This window comes from Canis lupus, chromosome 33 (genome assembly GCF_011100685.1).
Source record: "Canis lupus familiaris isolate Mischka breed German Shepherd chromosome 33, alternate assembly UU_Cfam_GSD_1.0, whole genome shotgun sequence".
Classification (NCBI taxonomy): Eukaryota; Metazoa; Chordata; class Mammalia; order Carnivora; family Canidae; genus Canis; species Canis lupus.
The window spans coordinates 32,047,119-32,063,980 of record NC_049254.1 but is presented as its reverse complement, the minus strand read 5'-3'; the positions used below and the strand labels follow the sequence as shown (position 1 = coordinate 32,063,980).

Here is a 16,862-nt window from a genome sequence, read left to right as displayed (position 1 = left end):
ACTTGAGCAGATTCATTTCCTGCCTCGATCTCACTTCCTTCATCTCTGAAACGGTTTGACCCTATTAAGACTCCTTCCCACGACAGCGGCCGATAAATGTCGTTTGTTACTCCATTTTTGTTCCCCATTCACTTTCCAAAGGTCTCTTTCCAGGCTCAGCGCCTCTTCTCCTTGAGGGTCTGTCTGGGTCAGCCTTACACGCACGTACAAGAGGAGAACCCGCAGGTGGGAGATTCCACAGCCGAGACACCCAACGCTCAGTTGTCCTGCGTATACCATTTATTGTTGACTCTGTACACCAAATTTGTTACAGGCAGCATCCAGCAAAGACAGTCCCCCAACCCTGCCCTCCAGGGCTCACAGTCTATAAAACCCTGGGGGCCTAGAAATTTCTAAATGCGTCACCAAGCACCTGGGACTATTTGCAATGATTCCCTAAGCGAGGCAAACACCATCTACTTTTGAAGGCAGCGGGCTGGGTGGTGCAGTGACCTCTCCTCGGGGGAGGGAGGAAGAGCACAGCTGAGCGAAGTCTGGCCTGGAGAAGCGCCTGCCCCTTCTCTGAACCACACTGAGGGCTTCCTCCCCGAGCCCACCCCCACCACCTCCCCAACCGCTCGGGGTCTCGGGTTCGGTTCTGGCTGTGGGACCCGTGGGCTGGACTCTGGGCGGTTTGTAGCTAGAGGCTAGGACCCAGCCGGGGTCTGCGTACCGGCGCTTGGTCTCTAGGTCTCTCTCGCTGCCTGCTCTCCGTAAGCTTCCTGAGTGTGGAAACAGTTGCCTGAAACTGCTCTTTCCTTGACGGACGGGTGGGCTTAGGGATCTCCTGTGTTGACAAGCTTCCGATCCACGCAGTACCAAACAGGTGCCAACGGCTCAGACTGTAGGAAGCCACAGGCAAGTGGCCCTCCTCTTCTTTATGGATGAAAGCCCAGGACAGGCCATGGGGTCTTGTACAAGCGTGAAGAGAAGAAAACCCACAGCCCGCTGAATAACGTTGCAGAAGAAAGAGTGAGTTTAGACCCAGCTCCAGGGGATAACCGTCGTACCCATGCACAGGGGTGTTGTCAGGCTTAAAAAGAAAATGCTCGTTCAGTCCTTTAAAGGGTATCTAGACACCCTAAGTGTTTTTGAGGAACAGTGGCTCCAACTGGCTTTTATTCTCTTTCCTCCTACGTTGACTCTTCACTCCAAATGGAGGCTGCTGCTACTGGCAAGGTATCCTAGGGGCCGGTAGGCAAATGGGGAAATTAAAGTGGATTCTGTGGCCTACCTCAGCTTTGGGGGACCAGGAAGCTCACTCCAGTCCTGAGAAGTGAGCAGATGCAATGTCTTACTGGAAAAGAAACCTCATCCAGCTTTTCTGGTAGCTCCCTGACCAGACAACATGGTTCAGAAAGGCCAAAGCCCCGCTGAGGAAGAGGAGACCCAATGGCTCCATCCAATCCACTCTGATGGGAGGAAGGAGCAGGCAAGCTCAAAGGGTCGGGTAACGGGTTCACCACCCCCACTGGGGGGTGCCCTGCAGGGAGACATCTCAGGACAGCTGCCCTCAGGTTAGCCTATGGCCTGGGGAAACATGCTGATATCCTGGGCCCGCGAGAAAGGAACTCCAAAGTCATGGCCAATGCCACAAATACCCAAGCGTTCTGGGTTCAGATTGGCGGGACCTTCTAGGTGAAAAGGATGCCTCCTTCCTCTCACTGCCATGTCTGGCCCGCTTGCACCCTTGCACAATGAGACATTGTCGTCTGCTCCTAAGGAACACCTCGAGGAGTACATGCTTCTCCCTGGAGGAAAGCAGCCCAGCTTCCCCGGAGGCCCCAGAATCAACTGGGCAGGCCACCATCGGGTGGAAAAATGCCCATGCCCCAGGCTCTGGGCTCACTTCCTCTTGGGTCCTGGCAAGTCTCAGAACATGTCCACCGGTTGCTATAAACATTTTGAAAACGTTTTGGAAACCCAGATTTACGTTGGGGAGATGTCTTTTGCCTTTGACAGGCCCCATCTTTCCCAGATTCTCCGGGACACAGAGTAAAAACTATGCAGTGTGCTAGTTCTTATGTACATCCCTTCCTGGACCCTTTTTGTTGGGGGCCTGTCAGCATCATGCTGCTAAGACCTCGGGGGATTTCTTATTTGTTTTGTGGGACAGAGGAAACAAGGAAGAGCTGGTCAGGATTTTCTTTTTCTTTTTTTCCAGTCAGGATTTTCAAATGCTTATAGCACTGGCTGCAGCTCTTTCCTGGGCAGAGACCTGAAGTTCTCCATTTCACTGCTTTACTTTGGGACTGATAGACCAGTTGTCCAGACAGAAACATGAGTTGCCATGAACACAGTTTCTTTACCAGCATAAATATGTGTGTAGCAGGGAGGGTGATGAAAGCAGGTATTTATGTGGTTGTAACCCAAGGAACCAAACAACTCAACTCTTATAACCAGGCCACAGGCAGAAGGAACTCTGGAGAGCCCCCAGACCCAGGGTGACCCATCTGTGTGCCTGGTGTTGCCTACTGTATGCGAGCATTCTGAACTTCAGTTTCTAGCTGACTGGAACACTGGTGGAGAATCTTACCACACTAGAAGGATTACCAGGTTCCATTACACTCGGCTGTTCAATTAAAGGCTCTCATGTCTGAACTATTTCACTTCCCCCAAATGGAAAGTGAAAATTAAAAACAGACATAGGCATAGCAAGCCCAAAAGGCCCAGGCAGAGGGGCCTCCAATGAGCAGCAGACAGCTGGCTGGCAGAGAAAGGGGTGTCAGGACGACCCTGACCAGGCCGTTCTGGGTGACTTGGGGTGTGGGGATCCGATTACATCTCCTGTCCAGGCCATAACACACCCACATTGACTCCTCCACCCCTGACAGCTGGACCTTGGCAAGGGCGGGCTGGCAGGGGCAGTGAGGGGCCGTCCAGGCTCATGGGGACCCATCTCCACAAGCCTGTCCTCTCCAGTCAAAGCCCAGGATGGAAGATACTAGTGATGTCTAGTTTCTTGATCTGGATGCTGATTCCACAGGCGCGAACTGCTTGTGAAGATCCATCAAACTCTACACAACCATGCTCCCACTTTTCTGTATGCATGTTATACTTCAATAAAAAGCTAAAAGATAAAAACCCTGGGATGAACATAAGGACCCCCAGGTTCTAGGGTGCTTTCTCATCTAGTACTAATAAGCTGATTTTAAGAGTTTTTAGGGGTCAGACATTCTACATGATCTTATTTCTCAAAGGACCAAAATGTTCAAGTCAAAATTTGCAGTTCGGAAATCTTCTCTACAAGGCTGGCTTGCCGCACAGGTGCCCTTCTTCCTTTTCCAGGTAACGACCCCATGAGAGATGCTGATAGCAGCTCTCCCTGCAGGAACTGAGCAGCTTCTTTCACACCCTGCAGCCAGGCCCTTGGCAGCTCTCAGGACGCCAGCCGAGCAGGTGGGAGCCTTTGGGAGGAGAGAACTCACCCTGCTTTCAGGAGCGGAAACTCACGGGAGATCTTTCATTTGAGGGGACAGGGGAGAGCCATGCCACAAAGGCAGGGAGCAAAGGAAGGAAAATCAACTTACATCCTACTTGGGAGAGAAGCTGTCCCCATGGAGAACTCTTCCCACAAAGTGAGCAGGAATGGTAACTGAGTCCAGAGGCCAGCATGGCCATGGGCCAGGAGAGCTTGTCAGAGGAGAGCTGGTGAAGGCTGTGGAGAGGGCTTTCTCACATGAAGCCCGGGGACGTGAATTAGAAACCCCGTGGGGTTCTTGCCAAGGCCAGTTGGGTCTTCCTGGTGGTAAGAAGGCCCTGCGAGAGCTGGTTCTCCTGTGGTTCTCTAGAGGAGAACCAGGCAGGTCTCTTGGAGACCAGCAAGAGGAAGCAGGGGGTGGCTCTGTGGACCCAGGGGTGGAGGTAGGACAATGAAATTCCCAGATCCTCCAGTGGTCCCACTGGTCCGCAACCCTGCCTCCAGCCCACCTCTTCAACACTCGTTGGGCGCCTTCATCTGCATCAGGACCGTGTGGTTCCTCTTCTTGCAACAGCAACAGCAGATGCAGGCAACCAGGGAACAGGCCAGGGCAATGATGCCAATAACAATGGCAGCAATGGCCAGCCCGCTCTGGGCCTGGGTCATGCCCCACGTGCTGCGGTCGTCAGTGACCTCAATGGTGGTCAGATCAGTGTAGTCCTCCACAGGGCTGGTGAACTCAGTAGTGGAGACGGAGGTGGTATCAGGGAAGCTGGGTGTGTCTGGGTACTGTGGTGTTTCCGGGTAGCTGGGCACCTCGGGGATCATTGGGACCTGGACACTGGGGACAGCAACGTTGACGTTGATGATGATGAGGGACTGGCCTCGGACACTGGGTGGGCTGAAACATACTGGGAGAGTGTCTGTCCCCAACCTGGGTTTGTTGAGCAGGAGCCAGTTGTGGAGTGGAAGGATGTCTGAGTCACACCTCCAGGGGTTGTCATAGAGCCTCAGCTCACACAGGTTCCCCAGGTGATCAAAGATGCCCATGGGCAGGTTCTCCAGCTGGTTGTTCTGCAGCTGGATGGTCATGAGGCCGTTGACATTGGCGAAGATATTCCCCGGGAGCTGTCTGAGGCGGTTGTTCTGCAAGGAGATGTTCTGCAGGTTGACCAACATGCGGAAGACGCTCCCGTCCAGCTCTTGCAGCGCGTTGGTGTGGAGGGACAGCTCCCGCAGCTCCACCAGCCCATTGAAGGCATCTGGGGAGATGTAGTTGATCTGGTTGCGGCTGAGGATCAGGACCTGCAGCTGGTGGAGGTTGCTGAAGACGTTGTCAGGCAGAGAAGTGATGTGGTTGTCGTAGAGCCAGAGCTCACGCAGATTGTGCATGGGCCCAAAGATCCCTGGTGAGAGCTCCTTCAGGGAATTCCCAAAAAGCGTAAGACGGTTGAGCTGGGGCAGCTGCATGAAGATGCCAGGGGGCAACTGAGAGATGTGGTTGTTGGACAGATAGAGCTTCTGGAGGTTACGGTTGTTGTGGAAGAGGCCAGGGGAGAGCATACCAATCTGGTTTTGCTGTAGGGCCAGCTCCTGGAGGTTCCCACATCCATCAAATGTGCCCATAGGGATTTCTGAGAGCCTGTTCTCATACAGTCGGAGGACCTGGAGGTTGCCCAGGCGCTGAAAGATCCTGGGCGAGAGGTGGGTGAGGCTATTCTTGCCTAGATTGAGCTTCGTGAGGCCCACCAGGTGGTCAAAGACACCGTCGGGGATATATTCCAGGTGGTTGCCATGCAGCTGCAGCTCTTTGAGGTTGCTGAACTGGGAGAAGTGTGCTGGCTGGATCTGCACCAGCTGGTTGCTGGACAGAAGGAGTGACTCGAGGTTGTTCAAGCCCTGGAAGAGGCCAATAGGCAGAACCTGAAGCTTGTTGTTGGCAAGGCTGAGGTAACGCAGTGACCCTAGGTTGCGGAAGGCACCAGGCATGATGTGGGACAGCTCATTCTTCTCAATCCTCAGGGCAATGAGGGCCGAGATGTTGAGGAACGGGGACTCGTTGAGTTCAGTGATGTGCGTGTTGAGGATCTGCAGGCTCATGGCGTTCCAGGGCAGGGGAGCGGGCACTGCCACGATGCGCGCCCCAGTGCACTCCACCTGGGAGGCTCTGGAGCAGGTGCACTCACTTGGGCAGCCGTAGTAGGCCAGCCCCGCGCTCCAGGCCTGGCAGCCCACCAGCAAAAGAAGGTAGTGTTTCAGCGGCATGGTCTCTGCAAGGGGAGACAGCAACCTAGTCAGGATCACCTCACCGCACTGCTGGGGGTTTAAGCCAACATCTGGCTTGCCTTTGAACTCCATCACCACGCCCTGACTTACGCCACCTGTGGTCTAGTCATCAAGCGTCTTCACCTTCTCCCTGTGTCCTTGCCCAAGCAACTGCCTCCACCCAGAGTACTCTTGTCCTTATCTGAGTCCTGCCCGTACTTCCAAGTCCAGCTCAAACGCAGTCACCTCCAGGAAGCTTCCCCAGATCTGTGATCAGCATTAGTTACCCTCCCACGCAGGTGGGTTCCCCAGTGCCCATAATGGCCGTGCCCCGGCTGGCTCTGTGTGGCATGTGTTGTGTTCCTGTCTGTGTCCTTCTCTAGCCAATAAGCTTTTCAAGGGCAGGGGTGTTCATCTTTCATCCCTAGAGGTTCCTTAAGGCAGGAACAGTATCTTGTCTGGTTATAAAATCCCCGGAGCAGATGCATCTATCTATCCCCCAAAGCACCTGAACTTGCTGGTTGAACATGACCTCCTCCGGAGAAACAGATGGGAAATGAGACCAAATAAATAGGGCCTGAACCTGAAAGAAGATGCTAAGACCACAAATTTGGGGGTCTGCTGGGAAAATAGCAGCAGCCAACAAAGGCGGGACGCACTGCCGATCTGGCAAGCTCAGCTTTTCCCTCTGCCTGGGTCCCACCTGGCCCCCATCGCTGTGAGTGACCACCTGGCCTTGCCTTGACCCCCTCGCACGTGCTTCATTTAGGTTTAATTCAAACCACCTTCTCAATGAAAGACCATTCTCTGCGCTACTTCCCGTCTCACTGAAGGGGCTGTAGCAGCTCGGCCAGTTCGAGGGGCCTGCCTCTGGTACTACCAGATCCAGTCTCCACACCAAACCATGGAGGAGGTCCAGGAAAACTCACGATGCGCTTTGAGCCCAGAGGTGGTAGGGCCAGATGCTCCCGCAGGCGTGGTGCTGGTCTGGGCATGGAAGCAAATTCATGAAGGGTTCAATGTTTGAGGTCAGGGGTGGTGGGAATTATCTACATACATAACTATAGATAATGTATACAATGCAGTGGAGAAGGAGGTATGGGCACTGAGCCCCCCTCCACAAATAGTTAAGAACCACAACTAGCTGTTCGATCTTGAAGGAAACTTGAAGCTTCAAGCTCACCATCCTCATGTGTTAAGTTGGGATGATAACCTCTGCCCCCTCTTGAGACCACTGAGAAGAGCAAACAGGATGGATGATCATACATACATTCCCACTGTTTATGGGGATGAAGGAAGCAGGGAAACTGAGGCTCAGAGCTTAAAGCCTGGATCTCCAGACTCTTGGGTGATTACTTTGAGTGTTACTTTAATGCCCTTCCTTTTAATGAGCAAAAATCCTGAGTCAGAGGAAGGAATTTCAAATGATGGCGTGTAGGGCATAAACTGGCTGGGTGGAGAAGGCATTTCTCTGGTCTCTCTTCCTGAACTCACGGAGTCCTAGACCTGGCCCATAACTCAGAATAATCCAGGCTTCCCAACCTGGTCTTAACTCAATGCACCTTTTTCCTGCGCCCACCCTCCCCACCCCCAACAAGCCTGCCCTGGGGACAGAACCCAAGTTCATCCTCATCCACCCACACCTTGATTTTTCGTTTATTCACAACCATCCAAGCCCTGACTTGTTGTGATTTGGCATTAAGGACTTGAATAGGTACATAAAATGAGGGAGGAAAGAAAGAATAATAACGTGGCCAACAGTCCTGGGGATGCAGAGGACCGGGGCCTCTGCGTGGACACACACTACAAGGACAAACTCGCACAGACAAAAGTCAGGTCCAGAACTTGAGAGAGGAAAGGAGCGGTCTACAGAGGGCACCCAGAAAGTGTCTCAACACCCACCCCAGGACAAAGACTTAAGGTTTTCATTGATGGTAACAGAGAAAGGAGACTGCCCAGCACAACCCGTGTGATCCTCGCCTGCACCTGCAAGGACGAAGTGTGGGACAAGGGAAGCGATGCTCTTCCTCTGCACTGTCCTCATCAGGCCGCAGCTGTGCTGCTGTGCCCGGGGCCACTCCAAACGTCAAGAGGGCTACTAACAAACCAGTCTCTCAAAGGCCTCAGAGAAGGGCAAGGGCATGGTGAGGGGATCCAGAAACTGGAATATCTGAGCATCCGTTGAAGGAACATGGATGCACGGAGAGCTGGAAGAAGAGATCTGTTAAGGAAGCTACTGGCACTTTCCAAGGATACACAAAGGACCGCCCTGGGAGTCACTGTGGCTCCAGGGGTCACAAACGTGTGCCGAAGCTGTGGGGCAGCAGATTTCAGCTCACCACTGAGGAGAGCTTGTCTGAATCAGGATGGACAACCCATGGAGTTAGAGCAGAGGCTGAGCAGCCACAGGCTGGAAAGGAGGCGACACAGAAGATCCCTACGCCTGGTAAGGTACTGGACGCCCCGCCTCTCCCCAAGGCTTCGGGATTCTAAGGCTGAGTCCCAGAGCAAGGATATGGGATCCAGCTACTGAGACTGTTGTGCCTGTGCTGCCAGGGCTCCATGTGGGCAGGTGGGGGGTGCCCCTCCCCTTGGCACACGCTTGGGGGGACACTCACACCCCTGGACTGACTCACAAAAGTGCAGCTCTATTTGCTCCTGGAGACGCGCGAGCTAGTACTTGCGTATTTTTAATGTCTACTCTGCCCAGCATGCTTCAAAATGGTGCCGTACCCTAAATGTCAGAGACTAAATTCTGGGTCCATAATGTGGCAAACCCCAGGCAGTGTCTGTCAAATCTCCCCAGCTGTCAATGAGGGCGTGGGATGCGATGCCCTCCGAGGACCCATCCCAGACCTTCTCAGCATCTGCGCTCCCCAGCTGGGGTGGGGGCATCAAGCCAGCCCCAGGAAGGGCTCAGGGCCAGGGGAGGGTGCCTCATGGCTTGGGAGGAAGAGAGAAATGATAATTCCCTTATGGGAACAGAGCCACTGTTGTTTAAAATGGACCACACTCAGCTTGACAAATATTGCAAGAATTTGCAGATTTTCCTTTTTATAAATCCTTCTGTCTGTGGAGTCCACCCCAGCACCACATGCGGTGGTTTCCTGTTTTCCAGCACTTGCTACTGCCACAGGCACGGACTGCTCCAGAGGCCCTCCACGGGGCCCTCCACACCCCAGCTGCAGAGCCCTGGGGGGAAGCGCAGAGGCACCTGGACAGCCACCCGGCCGGGATGGGGAGCGAGCGCGGGCATGCTCAGCGGCCCTGGCCCTCTGCAGCCGGCACGCAGCCGCCTAATAGCCCACGCTGCCCAGGGCCGCTTGGCAGCCGTGACAGATGCCAGTTAAAGACCCACGAAGTTACCCTAATTATACCCTCCTCCCCAGGCGGCCGAGTGCCTTCTCCATCTCTGCAGTTACTCAGTCCAGCCCCCGTCCCAAGGGGCAGGCCAGCCTGGGGTCTGTCGCTGGCCCAGGACCTCAGTGAGCCGAGCAGACAGACAGACAGCTCACCCGGACCCTCCCCGGGAGTAGAAGCGCTTGGCCCAGGCACTTGGGCTGTGAGTCCCTTCAGCGAGAGCTGCCTGTGACTCATGAGTGAACCCATAATTAGCCTCGAAGCCCTTGGCTTTGTTGGTTGGCGGGTTGGCACCTTTTCAGCTTATTACCATCATTCGCATCCCTTAAACATGACATGCCCTGGGAGGAGATGCCTTCTATGTCAGTGCCACGGAGCAAAGCTTCTGGAAAGAGCCTGGCAGACAGATGTGCTGCTACTCTGGTCCCGACACTAAACTGGAGTGTGAGTTTGGGTAAATTCTCTGGACCTTACTTTCTCCTCCCGTGAAGACTTCCAAGGGCCCTTGTTGGCCCTCATGTCTTGTGACCAGAGACAGAAAGGAAATCTGGCCTGAAGACCCACCATCCTCCCTCCCACATAGGTCACCCAAATGGCTGACAACGCCACCTGGCCTGGCGCCACCTTCATGTGAGGCTGGGGGAACTCACACCCATCTACATTGTCTCAGAGTGTTCCCGGCAGGGCAAACCCATGTGTTAATCAGGGCACCCAGAGAGCCAAGAGCCATTTCATGGGACTCAGGAGTGAGTGTCTGGTCCTGCCACCATCCAGGGCACTGAGGGGAGCTGAGACCCAGAGAGAAGATCTCCCTCACTGGGCGGAGCCCTCTTCCCGGAGAGGTCTCCCTAAACATGGTGTCATCCGCAGGGACACGTTGCCCAATCCAGCTGAGGGAGGTGGCAGCCTGGGAGTTGTGAGGGGTTCTGATCCACCCCCTCCAGCCAGTATGGGTCTCGATCAAGCTGCTCATCTGGCCCCTGGGCGGCTCAGCAGTTGAGCATCTGCCTTCAGCTCAGGTGGTGATCCCGGGGTCCCGGGATCAAGTCCCGCATCGGGCTCCCTGCATGGAGCCTGCTTCTCCCTCTGCCTGTGTCTCTGCCTCTCTCTCTGTGTCTCTCATGAATAAATAAAATTTTTTAAAAAAATTAAAAGCTGCTCATCAATGCTCAGCCCAATGAGTCTGAAGTCATCAATTGAGAGGCTCAGTGCAGCCAGACATCCCCATCTCACTAAACAGGGGGTAACCACCCTACACCCCAAATCAGTTCATAAAATCACCTGGAAGATCCTGGAACACTTGCTTCATAAAACTGACCTCACAGCAGTGTGGCTGTAAGGCCGAGGTGAGCACTGCCTGGGAAGCACTTGGAGTCGTTCTTGGCACAATACAGATGCCCAATAAATGTCGTTGACAATTCCTGCTTGCTCTGCTGTTGAGTAAAATCAGGACTTCTGGAGACTCCACCCACAGAGATCCTGACTCCTCTGTCTGGGTGGGCCCAGTGCTCTGCCAGGTGAGTCTGTTGCAGGTGCCTATGGTCTACACTCAGAAGCCCCCGTTGGGGTCCAGCCCAGCTTAAACACATGACCTGGGTCATTTACTGCCACGGACAGAGAGACTGAACTGAGGATCAGGGAGGCTGAAGGTTGGGCCACAACTGCGCTTAGCGACCTCTATGAATATTCCCTTCCAGAGCCCTTTTCTGCACCCCCCGGCAAAAATCTGAGATGGGAGCTAAACTGAACCCAGCAGTGGAGGCCACTTCCAGAAGCGGCGCTCAGAGCCCCGGGCCTCAGAGGTGGAAGGGCTCTTAAGGCTCTCCAGTCAAACCACCTGGCTGTTTTGTAGACGGTTACACTACGGGGCGCAGAGGGAGGAGGGGACTTGTCCAAGGTCATACAGTCATTTGAAGATTTCTGACACCCAGATCAGGACTCTACCTAAGCGTAGAGCTCAGTGAATCCCTGAATCTCATCATGAGGATTCAGGACATTATCAACCATGTGTCTAGCAATGCCTGGAAGGGGCGGGGGTGGGGGGAGGGAGCTTTACTCCCTCTGTCCCAAAATGATCCCAGGCTCATATACATTCCACCTGCCAGCTGCCCAGCATTATTAACCAGGGTCAAGTGCTCCTCCCAACTCCCAGGCTCCACAGTTTGGAGGGATGTTTGTTCTTCCTCAAAGCTGCTCTGATGCTCCTATAGCTCAATTTCACATGAGGGGCCTGAAATAGTAGAGAGAAGGAACAAAAGGGGTTGCCCGAAAGTGTTAATCCCGTAATCTCAACACACGGTCCCTTCAGGGATTTGCCCACATTAAGAATGCTCTACCCTAAATACAAAGCACCCTGAAGCCCCAAGGGACAGCTGTTCCCCACCTGGCCCCATTATTGACCTCATCTCTCCTGGACCTTCAAAGCCAAAATATTGTTCATTTGTTTAAAAAAGAAAATAAGTAAGAAAAAGCAAGTCCTTTCCAGCCCCAGGGTTAGGGGAGGGAGGGCTTCCTGCAGAGGCCAGAGAGGACCTACAATTAACGTGGCAAAAGCGGCAGGAGACACCGACTTGCCAGCGGAGCAAGGAGCTCCTGCTCGGGGCCTGGATGCAAGAAGTTACAGCCCGTCCTCAGGGTGACACCTCATGCACCCGCATAAGATAGAGGCGGACGAACGCCTCCACCAAGCACCTCGGAAGCAGTTTCTAAACCCCGTGTCCTCAAAGCCCAGAGACGAGGCAGTGAGACCAGGAGCTCGCAGTAGTTCCCTCACCGGCAGGCCTCCGGGAGGCCACCTGCCACGTGCCGGCAGCCTGGATGTGCACTGGCCGGACGCGGGTGGGACGGCCTCCCCTCCGTTCACCCCACTTCTGCTCCCCCGCAGCCCACTCCCCTGCAGGTACTGAGCCAGCCAGCCCTGCGGGAGGCTTCGGGGGCCCCCCCCGGCCCCCCGACCTCTCTCACAGGCTTGTCTCACCATTGTAGAGTCGCGCGACTCGAGACCACAGGCGAATGGGCCTGTCTGGCCCGGAATGCACCTGGATGTCCAGCCAGTGTACAATGAAAGAGGTGACGGCCATGCGACAGTTTCTCAGTTATGGAGGCAGTGGCAGCCAGCACATCTGGAAGCCGCTGGGGAGGGTGAGATAATTCCAGAGAATCCTGGAGGCAGGCATCCAGCACCTTCAGGCTGGGAGACACCATCTCCAGCATCGCAGCCTGCCCTGGGGTAACACATTTGGCCCTGGAGGCAGACTGGCTCTCACACTTTGGCACAGGTGGGAAAGTTCTAGAAAAGTTCTGGTTTTCCTCAGCTGGTTCATTGGCCTTGCTCCTGCCTCTGCATTAGAGCAGAGATGCCAGGAGAGCTACCAGAGTCACCGTGTTAAATCACGCCACCCGCATCACAAGCCCATCCCCGGCTCTGCTCCCCTGCTGGGGACAGCAGCCTGGCCACACCCGACGTGACCCGCTGCCCAGAGGGGGCCCCCGGAACAGGGGTGCCTAAGCCACACACAGACTTAGGGCCCGAAGCAATTCTGAGACCACAGCTCAAGTCCAAACTGGGAATCTGAACCCAGCAACAGCACTTCGGCTGCAGCCACTGTTGTGGCAACTCTAAGTCCCCTGAAGAGGACAGATCTGTCTTTCCGGGGAGCCCTCCTTGGTCCTAGACCGACCCACACGCTGGGCAGGCCAGGACCGCCCCCGCAGCGAGCGCTGGGGAAAGGAGGGTTCAAATAACCTGAGTCTCTGGAAAAGAGAAACTCTTCCCCAAAGCAGAGCTAGTCCCAGAAAGAGGTAAACTCGAGGGGTCACCGGTGCGCTAATCTGGTCAACTTTCAATGCATTTTGGCTCTGCAGAACATCTGGTCAGCACCCCCAGATCGACCTCAGGGGGTGCCGAGGGTCCGTGGTTCGGGGGCTGGTCCGTGGGGGGGCTGGCTGGGCAAGGGGAGGACCGGCCCACTCCCTCAGGGGGGTGCCCCGCTGGCCCCTCCTGGCGTCATCCCGGGGTGGGATGCATTCCGCATCCCGGGTCGCCCATCCTGGGGGGTGCATCCCGGGGGGGGGCGCATCTGGAAGGGCCCATCGGGCATCCCGAGGGGCGCATCCCGGGGGGCACATCCCGCAGCACATCCAGCATCCTGAGGGGCCCGTCCTGAGGGGCGCATCCCGAGGAGCGCATCCCGAGGGGAGCATCTGGGGGAGTGCATTCAGCATCTCGAGGGGCACATCCCACAGCACGTTCTGCATCCCGAGGGGCCGGTCCGGAGGGGCCCATCCCGGGGGGCGCATCCCGGGGGGCCCATCCCGGGGGGCGCATCCCGAGGGACGTATCCCGCTGGGGCCCATGGAGGGGGGCGCATCCCGAGGGGAGCATCCCGGGGGGCGCATCCCGCAGCACGTCCCGCATCCCGAGGAGCAGGAGCGCATCCCGGGGGGCGCATCCCAGGTCCCGGGGTGGGGGGGTGCCCACCTACCAGCAGCTCGGCGCCCGCCCGCCGCGGACCAGAGGCAGCGACAGCAGGACCGGCCTCGCGGCTGCAGCATGAGCACCGCGACCCGGCGCGGCCCGTATTTAAACCTCGGGGGCGTGAGTCACCGCGGGGCAGGGCGCGCTCGCGGCGGGAGGGGCGGGAGGGGCGGGAGGGGCGGGCCCGGGGCTTTAAAGGCCGGGCTTCCCTCTCCCCCTGCTGGCCTCGGCCGCCTGGGCCCCAGGGAAGAAGCGGGTCTCCCCTCTGTGTCCTCCAAGCTTTGTATTCCAAGTAATTCCAAATTTCCAGAAGATTGGCAAGAACAGTGTTATCTACCTAACCCAACTGGCACCCCCACCCCCCACCCCCATACCCACCCACACCCCCACACCCACCCCCACCTCAGAGGTGCCACGCAGGCAGGAAAGGGGCCTGTGCAAGAATGAGAGGCTCCCCGCTCTCCACCCCTGCGCTGAAGCCCCCTCCCTGCTGCCCTCATGGGGGCAGGAAACCATTTCTGTCCTCGGTAGGACCAGGAGGGCCTGGGGAAGAAGAGAAGGAAGTCTCAGTGGCAGTGGGGAGGCTGCGACACCCCGGCTTCTCCTCCAAATCGCAGCCTCAGGAAGGCAGAGCTGCCCTGGGCTGAGCCACCGGCCCTTCCGCGGCTCAGTTTACCCTCCCAGCTACATGGGGACAGTGACACTCACACACCTGCCTCCTGGAACGCCAGGAGCCTTAATTAATGTTTGCGCTGCGCCTGGAGACCTGTGATGAAAGGCAGACATAAAAGCCGCGGTGTTATTACCGAAATAGCCACTTGGGCGGCTGGCAGGGGTCAAAGCCCGCAGCCTGAATCAGGCACATTCCTCCCCGGCGGAGGCACCGTGATTCACGGACCGCAACAAAGAGCGCCACCTCCATCAAGTGACAAGAGCCCGAGAGGGACACGCGCGGCTTGCAGGGTCTCCCGGCGGCGCCCAGCCCCAGCTCGTCAACCACCAGCCTCCTTTCCATATTATTCCACTTGGAGAACTCCCTCCCTCTTACTACCCTGGCGCCTCTCATCCCCACACTGGGGGCATCAACTGCCTTTCCCTAGAACCTGCTAGAATAAGAGCACTTCCCCTTTATCTTCCATCCTTGCTTCCTGACTCTAACATTCAACCACTGCGCCCTAGGAGACGTGCACAACAGGCACAAATCATACCTCTTCTTGCCCAGGAAGAGCTGACCCTCGGGGTGGAAAGAGGAAGGATGGACACTTGCGAAGCGCCTGCGGGCAATTAGGGTCCACAGGCACCCTGTCCCCTCTCTGTACCAAGTTTCCCACCTTCACCGCGACTGATGTTCAGGGCCAGCGGATTCTTCATGGCGAGCAGCTGGCCCAGGCCCAGGCATCCCTGGAAGACATTGCCGGCTCAGTTTCAATCCACCACAAGAGAGCATCACCATAACGCCAGTCCAATGAATTTTTTTGTTTCCCGGTGCGTGTAAAAGTCGTGTTTACACTGTACTGAAGTCCATTAGGTATGCAGTAGGATTATGTCTAGAACATGTACAGATCTTAATTAAAAAACACTGCCTTGCTATAAATGCCGACCAGCATCCACACTTGCAGCAAGTCATGGCCTTTTTGCTGGTGGAGGGTCCAGCCCCGGTGTGGACGGCTGCTGACTGATGAGGGGGCGGCAGCTGCAGACTGGGGTGGCTGTGGCAACTGCTTAAAAGAAGGCAACAGTGAAGTTTGCCATATTGACGGACTCTTCCTTTCAGGGAAAACTCCTCTGCAGCACGCAGTGCTGTTTGATAGCATTTTACCCACAGCAGGACTTCTTTCAAAATTGGAGCCAATTCCCTGTGGCTGCTTGATCAACAGAGTTGATGTAATATTCTGAACACTTTGTTGTCATTTCGACGATCCTCACAGCATCTGCACCAGGAGGAGTTTCTATCTCAAGAAGCCAATTTCTTTGCTCATCCGTAAGAAGCAACACCTCATTCATTCAGCCTTTATCATGAATGGACGCGGCAATCCAGTCACATCCTCACGCCTGCCTTCTAGTTCTCTTGCTGTTTCCCCCACATCTGCACTTACTTTCTCCACTGGAGTCTTTGACCCTCGCAGTCATCCATAAGGGTGGGAATCAACCCCTTTCAAACTCCTGTTAATGTGGAATCACCAATGTTATTAATGGCCCTGGAATGGTGAATCCTTTCCAGAAGGTTTTCAATGTACATTGCCCAGGGACACCTGACTGGCTCCATCAGTAGAGCATGTGACTCTTAATCTCAGGGTCATGAGTTCAAGCCCCACATTGGGCATAGACACTCTTTAAAAAAATTTTTTTGTTTTTACTTTGCCCAGACCCATCAGAGCAATTGCTACCTATAGCAGCTATAGCCTTATGAAATATATTCCTTAAATAATAAGACTTGAAAGTAGAAATGACTCCTTGATCCCTGAGCTGTGGAATGGATGTTGTGCTAACAGGCATAAAAACCTCATTGTCCATCCCCATCAGAGCTCTTGAGGTACCAGGTACTTTATCAACAAGCAGTCATACTTTTAAAGGGATTTTTTTTTCTGAGCAGTAGGTCTCAACAGTGGGCTTAAAGTATTCAGTAAACATGTTGTAAACCGATGGGCTGTCATCCAGGTGCTGCTACTCCATGTAGGGAGCATAGGCTGAGTAGAGCTAGCATAATTCTTAAAGGTCTTAGGATTTGCAGAACGGCAAACGAACATTAGCTTCAACTTCACATCAGCAGCTGCCTTAGCCGCTACCACGAGTCAGCCTGTCCTTTGAACCTTGAAGCCAGGCATGGACTTCGTCTCTGGCTGGGGAAGTCCTAGGGGGCATTTCTTCCGAGAGAAGGCAGTTTTGTCTACACTGAAAGCCTGTTATTTAGGGGAGCCACCATCATGAACTAATGTACCCCCTAGGGGAAGGTACATTAATGAACCAATGAACTAATCCTCTGAATGACTTGCTGTAGCTTCCACGCCAGCACTTGCCACGTCACCTTGCTGGTGTTAAGGAGGAGGCTGCTTCCCTTACACCTCATGAACCAACCTCTGCTAGCTTCCAACTTTGCTTGCGTGGTTTCCTCCGCTCTCTCAGCCGTCATAGACCTGAAGAGTTAGGGCCTTGCTTTGGATTAGGCTTTGGCTTGAGGGAATGTTGTATGGAGTTTGATCCTCTCCCTAGACCACTCACACTTTCTCTGTATCAGCGATAAGGCTGGTTTTTTTTTTAATCAGTGATGTGTCCCCTGGAGTAGCACTCCTAAATTCCTTC

The 16,862-nt window shown here is 55.0% G+C and overlaps 1 protein-coding gene across 1 annotated transcript; it reads right to left on the bottom strand.

Moving 5' to 3' along the window:
* Window positions 1-256: 256 nt before the first annotated feature.
* LOC119877844 (leucine-rich repeat-containing protein 15) lies at window positions 257-13,639 on the bottom strand. Its single transcript, XM_038583242.1, has 2 exons — window positions 13,570-13,639; window positions 257-5,730 (listed from the first exon to the last, which is right to left on the bottom strand). The coding sequence occupies exons 1-2, from the start codon at window positions 13,637-13,639 to the stop codon at window positions 3,974-3,976; spliced, it is 1,827 nt and encodes a 608-aa protein (XP_038439170.1). The 3' UTR covers window positions 257-3,973.
* Window positions 13,640-16,862: the final 3,223 nt, after the last annotated feature.